At 51.0% G+C, this 15,410-nt stretch overlaps 1 protein-coding gene across 7 annotated transcripts in view; it reads right to left on the reverse strand.

Annotated features, from left to right (window-relative positions):
• Positions 1 to 43: 43 nt before the first annotated feature.
• KLHDC3 (kelch domain containing 3) overlaps positions 44 to 15,410 on the reverse strand; it is a 36,207-nt gene continuing 20,840 nt past the window's right edge. For 3 of the 7 annotated variants that reach the window (XM_038394140.2, XM_038394141.2, XM_043512369.1), the window contains 7 exons: positions 13,648 to 13,719; positions 13,194 to 13,407; positions 12,744 to 12,830; positions 10,836 to 10,944; positions 2,229 to 2,302; positions 1,645 to 1,723; positions 44 to 998 (listed from right to left, as the gene is read on the reverse strand). In XM_038394140.2, the coding sequence (XP_038250068.1) occupies positions 932 to 998; positions 1,645 to 1,723; positions 2,229 to 2,302; positions 10,836 to 10,944; positions 12,744 to 12,830; positions 13,194 to 13,407; positions 13,648 to 13,719 (702 nt within the window). In that variant the 3' untranslated portion in view covers positions 44 to 931. Of the gene's footprint in view, positions 999 to 1,029; positions 1,177 to 1,644; positions 1,724 to 2,228; positions 2,303 to 4,801; positions 8,137 to 10,835; positions 10,945 to 12,743; positions 12,831 to 13,193; positions 13,408 to 13,647; positions 13,720 to 15,410 lie in introns of those variants that run through there. The other 4 variants (XM_038394137.2, XM_038394139.2, XM_043512368.1 and 1 more) reach the window with 2 other exon arrangements.

Below are 15,410 nucleotides of genomic sequence, written 5' to 3' on the forward strand. Positions count from 1 at the left end.
CCCCAAAGAGTGGTTCTGCCCAGACATACCAGACAATGCAGGGTTGAGCTTGTTTTAAATATTTATAGAAATCAAAACTGCTGTTTTACATCTGGAGCTGAGCTGTGGCACCCCAACCCCAAGGCCAGCCCCTCTCCCGTCAGGCACAGATTAGTCTATTCCACTCAGGCTTGTGTGCAAATGTAAAATGTGGAGAAGCCCCTCTCTGCCTGCCCTGACAGGTTGGGATCTTCATTCTCAGCACCCCTCTTCCAGCTGAGACCATGGCACCAGCAGGAGTCCCTGCCACCATAAGGCATTGCTGGACTAGCAGATGTACGCCTCAGGGGTCTCTCTGGACATTCCCTGTGGAGGGTGAACCCTGCCAAGTTTGGAGTGTGCAGGACCAGGCCCACATGCCAGCAGCAGCCTAGAAGCTGGCCTAGAAACAGTCAGTTCAGCCACTGGGGTTGGTGATAAGGGCACTGAGAGTGGCTGGGCAGGGAGGACAATAGAGCCATGCAGAGTTTGTGCTGATCCAGCTAGTAATCCTGGAGAGGTGAAGCACACGCTGCTCCTGCAGCCAGCTAGTACTGAGCATTTGTTAATCCGGTGGGGCTTCACAGGGAGGTGCAGCAGAGAGAAACAGGCTGCTGTTGCCAGCAATGAGAGTAGAAACAATTGGCTTCTTCCTCCTTGGAGCCTGCTACCCTCTTCTGCCTGCACACTGACTTGTGCCAAGTTCCTGCCAGGGACACAGGTGAGAACAGTATGATGAGGGCACAAGGAGGCAGGTGACAGGAGGAACAACAAATCCTTTGGGGAAGAACTTGGAGCACAAGGCCCTTTCCTGAAGAGGCTAAAAATCCATGCAGACACATTGAGATGGCAGCTAGGTCTGCAAAGTGGGGCAGAGGGCAAGGACAGGCAGAGAGGGGACCGGGCAGCAGGATTATCCGTGGGAGGAAAGGATGGGGCGGCTGATGTTGCTGTTTGTCGTCATTGCTGTAAGCTCCCATCTGCAAAAAACAAGATGCCTTAGAAAGAGAGAGAGGTTTCCAGCTTCCTCATCTGGTGCCAGCCCTCATCCCCACCAGGCCTGTGTCCTGGGCATTGCACGCCCCCTCAGTTTGGCCCTGGTGGAACAGCAATAGATGCATATAGTAGCCCGAGTCCCAAGTCAGTCTCACTGCTGGCCTGCAGGATAGAAAAGCAGTTCCCCTTTACCAGCGCTAAGAAGCGCCCAAACCCCACTCTACCCGTATGTGGATGGAGGGGCCCCAAACGTGACCAGCTGGGGGATTACACCTTAGTGTGCTGGGGTTGTTCATGCATGTGTGTGCAAACTGCTGGATGAGGGAGCTGGGCATGGGGGGCTCCAAAGAATCCCCATCAGGAGTGTGTTTGGCAAGCCAAGAGGTGGGCAGAGAGGGGGAGGTGGGGCATTAGGGGCCTGGGTGGGAGCGTGACCCAAGGATCTGAGGGCAGAGCATCCACCCCCCATCAGTGTGTGTGACACCTTCCCAGAGCCCTCTCAACAGTGCTATTGCCCAGCTAGCAGACCCCATGAGTGAGGCTCCCTGACCAGCTTCCACCTACAGCTGCTTGGGTCTGGGAGCCTGGGACAGGAATGCTGTCAGAGAGCTGGAGGAGCAGCATCCCTACCTGATGTCATGTGGGAGGCAGGACTGGTCCAGGCTGTGCTGAATCACTGCCAGCTTACACAGTGTCTTCAGACTAGGGCCTATGGAGAGAAGGGCACACCAGGTGTTAGTGCTGCCAACATCCAGGAGAGAGATGGAATTGCTCTTGCTTGGGGGAAGGGGGAAAGGGCAGGCACCAGCTCAGGGTCCAGATAAACTACCATGGGCAGTAGCCACATGGGTGTGGACGGCAAAAATCTCTTAGGCTACTTGTGCAGCCTGAGGCAGGCATATCAGAGGCTGCACCTGCATGGAGGAGGGCCTGCTTGGTGTGAACCAGTATAGCTAGAGACAGAGCTGCTGCAGCCTTGCTCCAGGGCCTGGACTTTTAAGCCTGCACACCTGCAGGTCAGCTCCTATGTCTGCATTTAGGCTGCTAGAAGTTGAAGGAAGGTTTCTGGAGTGCGGAGCCCCCTGTGACTCCAGCGGGAGCCGTAGGAAGCACTGCACTTTTGAAGTCAGGCCACTTATTTAGGTGCCTCGATCTGGCCATAGGGTAGCCCTGGGGCAGGAGGACACAGCCATGGTGAGGAGATGCTCACGTACTGAAGTCCAGGATGTAGAGGTCCGAGTGATCCATCAGGTCAAATTCGTCCCCCATTCCCTCCTCCGGAGATGGGCTGTGGGAGCCAATCAGAACAGTCAGTCACTGCAGCAGTGCTCCTCATGTGGGCTTGATGTTGCTCTGATTCTGGGTGTTAGGGAGGGTCCCTGGGTCCAACCAAGATATGAGGGACTGCACAGCAGAGCTGAGCTGAGCTACCAGGGGCCTGGGCTCAGCCCCTACAGCCTTCCCCACAGGTCCTTGGCAGTTAGCTTCCATCACTGCAGCTCTACTGAGGGGAGCCATATCCTGGCACCAATCTCTCTGCCCTCAGCCTCCTGGATTGCCTCCACCCCCTTCAACAGTCATTCCTTCCCGTGGCTTCTGATTAGGGCTTAACTGGCTCCCTTCCCATTTCTATCTCAGAGGTTCCCCTAAGACAGCTTTGCCTCCTTCTCCCACATTAGGGGCCCTGAAGGTTTCATCCTTAATAGCCCTGCCCTCCCACCTTCTTCGGGTGACCACCTGGATTCCCATCCCCTCTATGCCAATGACACCTATGCCTCTCCCTGCTCCATTCAGTTCTGTACCTGCAATTGTTTCTTAGCTGGCTGGCTGCCAACTCAATCAGCCAGGCAAAAAAGCAACACCTCTTTCCTAGAAACCTGTCCTTCCTCGCCCCATCACAGCCAAGAACGCTACCCCCTCCCAATTAATAGGAGGCTTCTAGCCTCCAGCTCAGATTAGACTGCTCAGTTATTCAGGCCGACTGCCAGATCCTGCTGGTTCTTCCTCCATCTCATCTTGGAAATCTGGCCCGCTTCCCCCTTGCCCAGGCTCTATCATCTGCTGCAGCCCTCTCCTCTCTGGCCTCCCAGCTCCCTTTCAAGTCTGGCCCAAGAGCTGCAAGGAGAATCATCTTCTCCATTCGCTATTTCTAGCCTATCACTCTCCCAGGCCTGCACTGGCCTCAGTCTGCATCATTCAGACTCATTTCCTGCCCTCAGAGCTCTGCTCCTGCCTACAGCTCCCCCACTACCCTGCTCTCACCCCATTGTAGGGACCTCCCCACCACTTCACTTCCTCCAGTTAGAACTGGACTCCTAACAGAGATTTAAGGTGCATGAGAAAGATGTGTCTGTAACAAAGTCACTCCTGCTTCCCCCACAACCCCAGATCAGAGGCCTCATCCTTGCGCATCCACATGCAAAGCCCTCTCTCATTTCAAGTGCAAGAGGATCCGGCAGGAGCCTGTTCTTACACAGTACTGTGAATATGGCTGGCCCTTTGCAAATTGCCACACTCTAGAGCTCAGAGCACACACACACACAAACCTGTGCCCCATAATGGCCCAGGACAGGAGCCACCTTCAAGCTGCTGGAGACCAGACAGCTCTCACCTGAGGGAGGAGAAACCCAAGCATGCTGGGAAGGGGACACTGGGCTGGCACAGAATACAGATTTGTGTGCACAAGCATCTGCCAAGCCTTCTTCAGCTTCTCCCCTTCCCTAACAAGCCAGGCTCCTTGTGCTGCCCCCACAGCAGACGAGGCCGGATGTTCCAGCACCAGCTGGAGAACTCATTACCACAGAAGGCCAGAGATACCTAGCAGGCAGCTGACTTGGGAGCAAGACAGAAATAATGGAATCTGGGGTTGATGTCAGGTCACTCAAGAGCAGCAGCATTTCTAGGGCCTTCTCTGCAGACAGAGTGTGCTAGGAAACCTGGGCAGTGGCAGCTTTAAGGAGACATTGCTGCTGTGGGAGGCAGGCCTCCAACACAGGTTTCTCTGGAAGAACAGTTAAGCAGCCAGGAATTTAAAAAGGCCACACTGAGGAGACCAGCCAGCCTCTGCTTAACCCCAGAGCAGAACAATGGTGGGAGTAGTTGGTGCTGCCTAGGCCACCCCTTCACAGACCTAGGGCCTGCTCCCATCCCAGTCAAGTGAGCGGATGTCGAGTGAAGGAGCAGAACGGGTACTGGAATGGAGTGCAGTGAGAAGCAAGAAGAAAGTGCCAGTCACACTGGCTCTAGGGCAGGATTATTTACTCCCTTTCCATGAGGCACAGCACATTTCAAGACAGTCCAAGTACACGTCATTAAAGCACTTAGAACAGTGGTCCTTTAAACAGACGCAACCTTAGCAGAGCTGCTGCCCACTCAGCTACAGCAGTGAAGAAACGGGCAAGAGCTGGGGAAAGAAAAAGCAATATGAGTAAAATTTAAAAGGAGGCGCCAAGGTCAAAACTAACCTAGACTAGGAAAAATGAACAGATGCTGATCATCAAGGGCTGGGAAACACCTTTCAGGGAGAACATCGGGGCATCCTTCCACCATCCTACGTACCTACAAGGGCTAGTACCCAACCCTCACATACTCTTCAGGGAGGGTCCTGTCGTCTTAGAAGTCTTGAGGGCCTGCCACGTTTTTGGAACATGTGCAATCAAGTGGAGAACTGGGAGACTTCATAAGCTTGCTGCTTGTTTGCGGTGTGCAGCTGAGTCACTGGGTCTCCATTTCCATTCCTTGGGCTGCAGAGACTTTCCGGGTAACAAGTAAACAACATTTTCTTTTCCTGCAAGTCACAGGACAGAGAGCACTGACCCTCCCGGGGATGAAGCCAGTGTATGCAGAGAGCCATACAATTCCAGAGGTAGAAGGGCTGCTCCTGTAGCACTCTCAAAACACAACTCCCTAATATTCTCCCCAAAGAAAGGTACTTTTGGTGCAAAACAAAGGCTCCAGATTGCTACAGGCCAGTGAAAAGAGCAGCTGCTGAGCTAGTAGCTACCAGGACTTCTGCAGAGCCCATGAGAGGGCTGCCCCTCCCACTGCAATTCTGTAGCTACCAATTACTAGTGCCCATCATCTTAGGGAAAATGCTTAAAAATGAAAAGCTAGATTCTGCAGACTCTAGTAAAACATGCAACATCCCTGTTTAAGTAGTTAGGTGCCAATGCTCCTCATGCAGACATCAGCCCTTGGCCTGGCCCTCTCCTCCCCAGGAACGGCATTGCTTGCCTTCAGCTCAGAACCTCCCCAAGTTCTTCAGCAGAAAACATGAAGGCACATTTGCCATGAAGGTCTGCAGCGTACCGAAACATGCATAAGCAGGGCCCTGCTGCCCACCCTGCCCTTCCCAAGATTCCCTGGCTGCTCTTAGCGAGTCATTTTTATAGTGCCTTTATCACTTTCTGGGTGTTAAACATCTTCTCTTCCTGGTTACAAGCTATTTCAAGATGCATTTCAGCTGCTCCATTCATATCCCAAAAGGGGGAAGCCGGACAAAGTTATAAGCAACTGACAAAAGGTAATTAGGCTGGAAATGCTCATACAGCCTTAACCAGGGGGGCACTGTAAGCGTCAGTCAGAACTACTTCATCTCCATTCTAAAACAGACACAGCTCAAAAAGTTCAGAGGCCTGACTGGTTAAAGGAATGGTACCAAGTGATCTCTGCACACTCCTTTCAAGCCAGTCCCAACTAATTTGGAACCTGAAGTTGTTGCCATCTGATGGCTGTTCTGTGACCTGTGAAAGGAGTTCCAATTTCAGGCTAGCTCCTAGCAGACTGGCACCCTCTGGTGCATTCCCAGTAGAGAAGCTAAGACCTACGTGAGCCAGAATGACCTGAATCCCTTTCTCCCAACTGGCAAGAGGCACATTAATGGAGGACACACCGTCCCTGCCAATCTGTCCTCTGAATAAGTACAGCACAATCTCCATGGTGGAAAGCTATTATCAGATGTTAAAAATGGTACATAAGAGTGAGTTCACAAGTTCCACTTTAGCATGGGATGGGGTAGTTTAAAGTGACACAGATGGAACTTTCAGATCTCAGCTGGCAGACGAGCATCAGTGGTGACTTCTCAGGTTCTGCCCGTCTCAAGCTTTTGTGCATGAGGATCAGAGGGCTGGTAAAGGACCCAAGGTAGAGGAGACACAGAATGTGGAGGCAGACAACCTCCCCAGTCCTTACTCCAGCGCCAGGGGGCAGCCTTACCACCCTGCTGCCATGAGTGATCAGTGCAGCGGCCATATTGGCAGAAACAGTACCTGTTGCTGATGGGTCCCATCTGTCTGAGCTCAGGAAAGAGCCCTTTAATCCCACCACGGTGTAGCGGTTTCATAGCCAGGATAATCTAATCTTATCTCATATCCACCTCACAGGAAACCCTAATGCATCCCTTATCTTTCAGAGGGACAGCCAGCAGGCCCCACGTCTGCTGAATTCTCACCACACTGAGGGGGCTAAGGGAAGCTCGAGTTCAAGGCCAGGAGAGCAGCTAAGGGATGAGAGTCAGTGTGAACAGCTCCCAGGAAAGGGAGTCTCAGGACACATCCTCATCCACTAGCAGCCAGACACCAGCAAAGCTTCCAGCTTCAGGCCCCATCTCCCATGGGGCCAGCACTCTGAGCTGCTTCCAACACTCTTGGACAGAGAGTGGAGGCTGGAGAAAGGGAGGGCTCTGAGGCAGCAGCAGCAGCTGGTTGAGAGGGGGCTCCTAGATGAAAAAGCAGGGGCATCCAAGCTCTGGGTTCCTTACCAGATTCCTTTTCAAGTTACACATTGTATATTCCATGCGAAAGAGACCTCACTCCTAAACACATGAGAGTCAGGAAATACACAGCTTAAGACAAGGATGCTTCCCTTTTGAAGGGTCCAGCAGAGTTCTCCAGTCCCCCTTAGGTACACATAAGCACTCTGTAACGGAACATTTACTGAAGAATCACCCCTCCACTCACCTCCAAGGTCCTTGGAGTGCTGTAACATTATATTGGAGGGAATCTGATCTGGCCATATTGTAATCCCTGTGACCCAGAGGCAGAGCTAACAGGGAACTCTGCCTGAGCTCTGCACTGTTCACGGGGTAGCCACAATACTACACCAACACGTTTTACTTGGAAAGTCCCTGGTTAAAAATATTAGTGCTGTGGCTGCAGTGTGCAGAGCTGGCTTCAGGCAGGAATGCCATGGGATCATGTGTGGCAGCACTGGGGTAGGTAGAAACTCACAGGCTGGCTCAGACTTAGGAGCCTCACATCTGCCAGTGGCAGGGCTGGGAGATGCAGAGAAGAAACTCACAGCCTGGTCCATCCTCTCTGCCCCGGGATCCCGAGCCCCACAAGCCTCAAATCAGGCTACGGCTAGGACTCTGACGAATGCAGTGTGGGAGGGAATTGATGTAGGTGGGTGAGACATGGCTGAGATCTGGGGGGACACTGCATTTCCATGTAGTGTTTGGGGCAGGCTGGGTTATAAAGGGCACAGACTGAAGGTCTCTGGATGGAGTGTAGGGATGCATTTGGACCACATTGCTCCAGATACACAGACTGCCTGGCCCAGCTTCTAAAGGACTCCTCCAAGCGCCATTTAGCACTTAGACAATGAGGCAGCTGCTGCAGCAGGGAGAAAACAGTTCCTTTGGATGGGACAGGCAGAACAGAGAGGGGCCTCACTTTCCCTTTACCAGGAGCCAGCCGCTTCTGCCACGCAGCTGGCCAGGGGCTGCCTGCTGTTATTGTTTCAGTTCTCCTCTTTAATCCCTTCCTCTGTGCTGAAATTTTATCTCTGCTCTTTCTCTCCACTTCCTGGTGACCTGCAGCCTCCAGCAGACAATCCAGACTATAGGGAGCTCTCCATTTACAAGGACTTCCTGGAAAACTTCTTATCAAGCCAGCCAGCCAGCTCCAGAACACACCTGATAACTGCCTGCAGGAAGTGAACCAGCCCCTCCCAGGCTAGCTAGCCCCCTCCCCAGCTCTGAGAGGGGCCCAGCAATCCCGATTTGCCGCAGTTCCTACTAGCTACCAAAGTTCAGTTTGAAGAATCCGTGTTGCTTGAGAGAACGTGAAATGGTTGATTCTCAATGTGTCTTAAGACAGCAGCTTCCAATCTGCTCAGCATAAACTGTGAAAATGGAGACAAGACTGTAGGAATGCATGCTCTGTTAGGCTGGCCCTTCTGCCGAAGCCAAGCGCTTTCAGAGAAGAACCTCGCTGCCTACAGGAGGCACCAAGCAGATTTTCTACCCCCACCCAACTTGCTCATTCAGCTCTCAGTGGACTCGCTAATCCTGGACCATTGCTTTGAAAAGCACCCCCAGTGTCACTGTTTCCCACTCTCCAACTGTGGCAGTTTGGAGTTCAGCTGGAATCCTTCAGGAACTTTCGCCTGAGGCTAAGGCAGAAGTGACCCATTCTCCGGCCCCACACCCATCCTAAGGGTTACACCAAAGCCTGTACAGACAGACACTGAAGTCCTTGCCTGGCCTCTGCCACCCATCAGTGCCCAAGGGCTCTCAGCAAGCCATGCCAAGGGCCCTGGGAGAGCCCCAGCCCAGAGGTGTTCGATCCACTTCAGGCTGATGAGAGGATAAAAGGCATTTCAAGCATCTGAACTAACATGTGGTTGACACTTGGAGCAGATTTACAAACAGGCTACACAGCCATAATCTGTCACTGCCAAGAGTTCAGAGAGCAGAGGGTCTGAGGAGGTGCTGGGGCATTTCCTTGCTTTTAGCAGCTGCTAAGGTTCTCTTGGCCAGATCCAGCTGCTCTGCATCCTGATGGGGTCACTGCCAGTGTTTGACAACTAAATCCCTATCTCCAGGCCCCCCATTAGCAAATGAAAACTTCAGCCAGATGCACTTTTTCAAGGGCTGCACAGGAATTGCCACGCCGCTGTAGTTCACTGCCCCGCCATATAGCCATTGTGATCGCATGGAGGAGTTCACAAGCAGCTCTAGTGACCAGGAGTTCCATATTCATTCCCTACTAATAGACGGGCCGCAACCTTCAGCAGCAGCGGCAAGGAGGGGCAGAAGTGATGTGCTCAGCAAGGGATACTTAGGTCTTGGAGATTTACAACAGATGGACAGACTGGGTTCCACAGCAACAGTTTACAACATCACCTTTCCTCCCATAACTCCTTTCAGTCAGGGCACTCCTGTGCTTTACAGCTGTGGTGCACACCACCTCCCTTCCCAAAAGGTTAGTTCATTACCCTTATTTTACTGAAGAAACTGAGGCATGGTGAGGTAAGAGCGAGTCAGTGACAGGCCTGCACTAGGACCCAGAAGTTGCGACTCCCAGTACTCTGCTGACCACTAGACCATGCTTTGAGAGCGGGCAAAGGGAGAAAGTGTGTCCTTTTGCTTCAGGGTGATGTACAAAGATGCTTGGAATTTTTTCTCCCCTCTTTGGAGAAGGAGATGACCTGGAACTTGTCACCACTTCTCAGAGAGGTCAGACTAGATGATCATGGTGGTCCCTTCTGGCCCTAAAGTCTATGAGAGGCCATTAACACAAAAAGACAATGACCACAGGGCACCAAGGTGCCCTGTACCCCCATGTAGGAAACCCTAGGGGCAATTTCAACTTTGCAGTTGCAGCAGAATGCGAAGGAATCTGCTTTTCTTGGTTCCAAGTGCATGTTGCCAAGGCTAGACCCAGCAAGAATGCAGTACTGGGATATCATCAGCATGGTGCCAAGGGCAGAAAGTCTCACATGAACTGATCCAATAGATACTAGTGGGGAGGGAGGAGTCAGGGCTTGGCACATACCGATGAGGATTCAGAGTCCTCATCCTTCCACTAAAGGCTACAGAGCCTCTTGGTGCTTTGGCCAGACAGACCTACCTTGGGGGCACCTGAGTACGTTGGGGGGGAAGGAATAGCACAGCGCTAGCTGAGGGTTTCCATGGGGGATGGCACAGTGCTGGTGCCTTAGTACGAGTTAGAGGAATCAGGTGGGTTTTAAACACTGGCAGATACAAAGAAGCTCCTTGCAGAGGTGCTTGGTCAGTGAGAGTCATGTGGGGGATAAGAAGTTAAAAAGGTGGCTCACTTAACTGGCCAATTCCTCACTTTTAAGGGTTTAACTGGGCAGGTTGGCACGCAAGCAAGCAAACTGATTTAACAGTGTTTGTTGGTAGAAGAGCCCTTGTTTATGTCATAGGGCAGTGTAATATGGGGTGTGACTATGTGAAGGAGGAGTGAGCAGGGAGGGAATGTATGAGGGGAGACAGGGAAGATCCTAGCAGGTAGAGAAGATCTCCATTCTGATAAGCCATCTATGGCTCAAAGTTCAAACAAAATCTTTGTGTGATGAGCCAAAGATGTGTGTCAGCGCAGACATCTTCTTTACCCAGGCCCAGAACCCCACAATACATAAATTAACTCCTGCTCGAGACCAGGGAGCAGTCACAAGCAGGTGGGGTGTGGAAATGAAGGGGATGCTCAGTTGTCTGGGGATACAGGAGAGGTTTGGAGGGCCACCTATGCCACCTCTACTCACATTCTCCTCGTTCAGTCTCCTCCCAGACAACACCCCAGTCTGATAAACCACCTCTTGTCAGCCTCCTCAGGGCATCTGGACCTTAGCACCAACAGTGACTGAAGACAACCAACTTTTTGCCTCTGTTCAAAAGTCCTGAGTTATCTGGCTGAGATGTGCAGTCCCCATGGGGCTAGGAAGGAGGATGGCTTCATTTAATCCCTTTTATGTGAAGAAAGAGGAGCTAACTGCAGCCTGGGAGTGAAGGGAATCCAGGGGAAACAACTCAAAGCAGGAACCCTCCACCAGGGTGCCCCTGACCCAGTACTCACCTGGTGCCCCCAAATAGGATGATCTTGTCCCCCACTCTACAGCAGCACTGCCTGCGGCGCGGGCATGGCCCTTTCCCCTTGGGATCGATCTTCTTCCAGGTAAAAGATACTGAGGAAAAACCCACAAGTCTGTCACAGGAAAAGGAGACCAGGCCCAGGGCTCAGCATGGAGACTGAGCAAACCCCGAAAAGCCTGAGTTACAGATATTTACAAGCCCAAGTCTTAGGAAGACTACCAAGTATCAAACAATATAGTGCATCAAACACAGGGACCTGCCATGCTGGTCCTAGAACTCTACCAGATGTAAAGAGCAGCCTCCTCGTGCCCCCTCCCACCACGAAAAGAGGAGCATTCCTCTATGGACATTGCATTCAGAAGGCCTTTATTCCAGGTGCAGAGGGAAGGTTCTTATTGAGCTCAAACACAATTTGTGGGAGTCAGCACAGTGTGACTGGCCTTGTGGAGTCTCTTGAGGATAGTGCATCTAAGTCCCGTACATGCTATCCAGCAGTACTGGACCCGTGGAAGATCTTAACTCATCCACCCAGCCTGCCAAACTCACCTTTGGTGATTCAGGCAGGAAAAACAACTTTCAGCGCCTTCCCCCCCACCACCACGTGAAGCAACAGAATGCTATATCCAGCAGAAACAAAGCCAGTCTCTCCACACAGGCCCAAGCTGTTTTGGTTCAGAACTGCAGGGATGGGCTTGGTTCAGGTTTGCCAGAGAACAGACTCCGGCTGCATTTGGAAACGGGGGTGGGAAGATGATCATGAGCAAGAGACTGGCCAGCATCCCTTCCCTGTCAGTCATTCTCCTGAAACGCAACTCTTCAGCATTTTCTCTTGAAGGGTGCATATGGATGCACTGCCACCTGCTGACAGCTGCCCTTAGTGCAGAGCCATTCCCAAAGAGTGACACGTATGCCCATTTGAAGAGAGGGCAGCTGTGACAAGGGACTGCTGAACAGGATACTGAAGGTGGCAGAGTCCCCATTTAACGGGATAGCAAGGACAAACAGCTTTGAATGGATGTTTTGCTGGGGCTCCTGAAAATGTCGAACCTGTTCAGGAAATTGCAGATATTCACGCTGTTCAGCAGCACACCCATTAGCCCACAGATCTGTCTCTGAGGAAAGCAGACTGGGCGTTACTATCCCCCAGACAAGCACTTAGGACTTCTATAGGCCTTCAAGTTCTCCAAGCACTTAGCAAATATTAATCCAGCCTCATGACACCCCAGGAGGTAGGACAGCATCATCCTTTTCTACAGATGGGGAACCTGAGACACACTGCAGAGATTTGCCCATAGTCATGGGCTGAACTCTACTTCCTGGCTCCCTTCCTCTTGGTCTGCAGAATTAAGTCTTTTGGTATCAAAGTAGCAGGGGACTGGGGTGTTAGGAAGGGTCAGGCTAGAGTTCAAAGTGAATGGCTTCCCCCTGCTGAAGTCAGGATATCCCCCATATTCCACACTCTCTAGGGGAACCCAGCCTACCCACCACTTTTCCTTAGCTTCCTTGCTGAAGTTTCCTGCTTTAGATTATCTAGTTTCTGGACAGAGTGCAGCGTACTGCCACAGAGGGTGAATCAGACTTCTCTTTTCTAGCTGGAAGTGCATGTCTGCATTACTTCACTTGTTTCCAGCAAAGCGATTTGAAGCCAGCACTACGAAAAAGTCACAAGTTGATTTACGCTAGCAATGTCAAAGAATGGCATTTCACTGCCAGATCATTGATAATGTGCATCTATGTATTTGTGTGTGGGTATTCACAAGCTCTTTGGGGCCTGGACAGCGTCCTCCAGGATGAGTGCATTACATCCAGCATAAGGGGGCTCTGATCACGACCAACGACCTTGGGCACTACCACACTACAAATAAAGTGAGAAAAGTTTGAGTCTAAATACCTGGATCAAATTTCCAGAGATCATGGAAGTGTCTGTTCAAACGTGCATTGTAGCCACCAAATATATACAACTCCCCACTGTAGCCAACTGCAGGGAGCAAGGAGAAACATCAGCACACACAGGACAGAACCAAGCTTGTACCAGCCTCCCAACAGCCACAAATACAAAGGAAAGAGGTCCCACTTACTTCCCTTCCAACATGCCCTCTTCACATTTGAGGCAGCATGCACGGTTCTTCACCTGCACAGGATTACATCACGCATCTGCTTTCCAGCAGGACACGTGTCATAGTGCATCCCCTGCCATCCCCCCTTTTACCCAGAGAACTAGACACTCCTTTCACTCTCCTAGCAGGCCAGGAAGGCTGCACACACCTCCCCTTCTTCCCATTTGGCCTAAGCAGTCCTAAGCCCTCTCACTCCCCATGTTCCCTGGAGTGAGACAACTCACATGCCGAGTGGCTCCTCCTGCCTTCAGGGAGCAATGGAGTAGGAGGGGAGTCCAGCCAGGAGTTTGTTTCAGTATCAAACACTTTAATTCGGTTACAGTAGATCTCGTTGTTGGAGTGAAAGGGCCCAAAGCGATCTGCTCTGCCACCAAATACATACATCTTTGTCCCAATGATGGTGGCTGAGTGGAAGTCTCTCCAGCGAGCTGGTGTGCCCTGGAACAACACAGGCTGCTAGTAAGTAAAGCCAGTGAAAATGCAGATTACCCCAGGAGATGATTTAACTGGGATTGGGTGGCCCAGTTTAGAGATGAGCAGCCAGCCCTCAGAGAACTTATGCTCCTGCAGGTTCCAACCAAGTGAGACAGAAGTGAGACAGCAGGTATATGCAATATCCCTGAAGGGTAGCAGAGGTGAAGGGTTCTACAAGGGCCAAAGGGATAAAAAGACACTGACCTTCGCTGGGATTAGAGTCCACATCATGTTGCTGGTATCCAACTTGTGGATGTCATTTGAGAAGCAGTCAGCCTGGAAGAGAGCCCAATTACCCAATTGTTAGGCAGACCAGGACCTCATGGCCTTCAGGACACTAACATGGCCTAAAGACCTGGAATATCCTCTGGAAACTGAAAGTGCACTGACTCACGTCTGATGTAAAACTCATTCGGTGCACAGGATGGACAGCTTCTGGGAATCAGGCAGCTGCCCGGGATTTCTTATCCCCTATCATTCAGCAGGTGGACCCAGGCCTTGTTTACTGGACATCAACCACAGCCCATCCTGGATTTGGAATAACTATTAATTGCCTCCTGGGCTTTTCTCTGGTGCTCATCACCGTAATATCAGAGTGCTTTGCAAACCAGAGAGTCTCCAGTCAATAGCTGCACAACTATTCACTACTTTTGGATGCCCAGCTCGAAATGCCTACTGCTAGATTTTTCAGAGATGCTGAGCACCCACAGCTCCTACACAGTTCAAATGGCAGTTCTGAGTGCTCAGCACTTCTGAAAGTCAGGTCCCCACTGCCTGTGAAAATCCTAGTGAGAGTGATATGTCCATTGCCACATGGGAACTCTGTGGCAAAGCTTGTTTCTCCTGGGTCCCAGACCAGTTCCTTAACTACAAGGCTATCCTAGCTCTTTCTGCAACTCCATAGCTCATTCAGTATCACATTTTAACTTTTGCTACAAGTGAGGCAAGGATTTTAAGACAATAGCCTCATTCGCTGTCCATCCTGTGCAATGAGGAGGAAAAGGTCCTGCAGACAAGAGATAGTAAGTGATCACATAGTTAAAGACTGCATCATAATGCACATGCACAAAGGGGCAGAACCAAAGTAGCCCAGGCAACGTTAATGCTGGCAATTCCTAATGTAAGTGCTTAACTTCATGACACTAATGGGCTTTGTATGTAATTTCGTAGGAGTTTTATAAACAGAGACCCACAAGTTCCATATGCAACTGTAGTGACCCCTACACATAGATCATTAGCCGGTTTGAATCCAGGATCATCAGATCCACTGCATAATCCTCTAGCTCAAGGGGCTGGACTAACTCTGCTAGCAAGTAGCAGTAGCAAGCTGTTCTCTAACTGGCCAGCCTTTACAGTGGGGGAAGAAAACTCATTTGCGAGCATTACACATAGCCAAGCATATACAGTTGGCATACTCATTCTGAGCAGCAGTGTGTCTAAGTAATCAAGACTTGTGTCCAACATGAAATACCTGGTTGCTATTTCCAGTTCTGCCAGAAGTGAGCTCGTGCAATCTCATTTGTAAAATGGGGGAGGGACCAAGGGGAGAATCACACTTGCCTGCCTCCAAGGGTAGAAGTATGAGAACTTGCTAAACAAGGACAGATCTACTGTTAGCCAAAACAAGATGAATACAGCTGTGCTGGTCTAGGAGCCAGGGGACCTGCACAACTGCCCTTAGGCTAACAGTACTTTGATATTCTCCTGGGGAACTCAGCAAGGCTTGGGGCATATCTGTGGCAGACAGAACGTTCAGAGAGTTAAGCAGCAAAGAATAAGTTCTACTGCACAAATACAAATGACAATTTTCCATGGCTCGTATCTTGGCCAAATCGAGGTGGATTTTCACAGGGTCAGAAAAAGTATCTTTCCCTTTGACCCTAGAACAGATGTCAATTTAGAGACTTGGCTCCAAACCTTTGAGGTGCTAGATTTGTTGTCAAGAACAAGCTAAATTGTTTTTGCTT

Source organism: Dermochelys coriacea, chromosome 3 (assembly GCF_009764565.3).
Source record: "Dermochelys coriacea isolate rDerCor1 chromosome 3, rDerCor1.pri.v4, whole genome shotgun sequence".
NCBI classification, from domain to species: Eukaryota; Metazoa; Chordata; order Testudines; family Dermochelyidae; genus Dermochelys; species Dermochelys coriacea.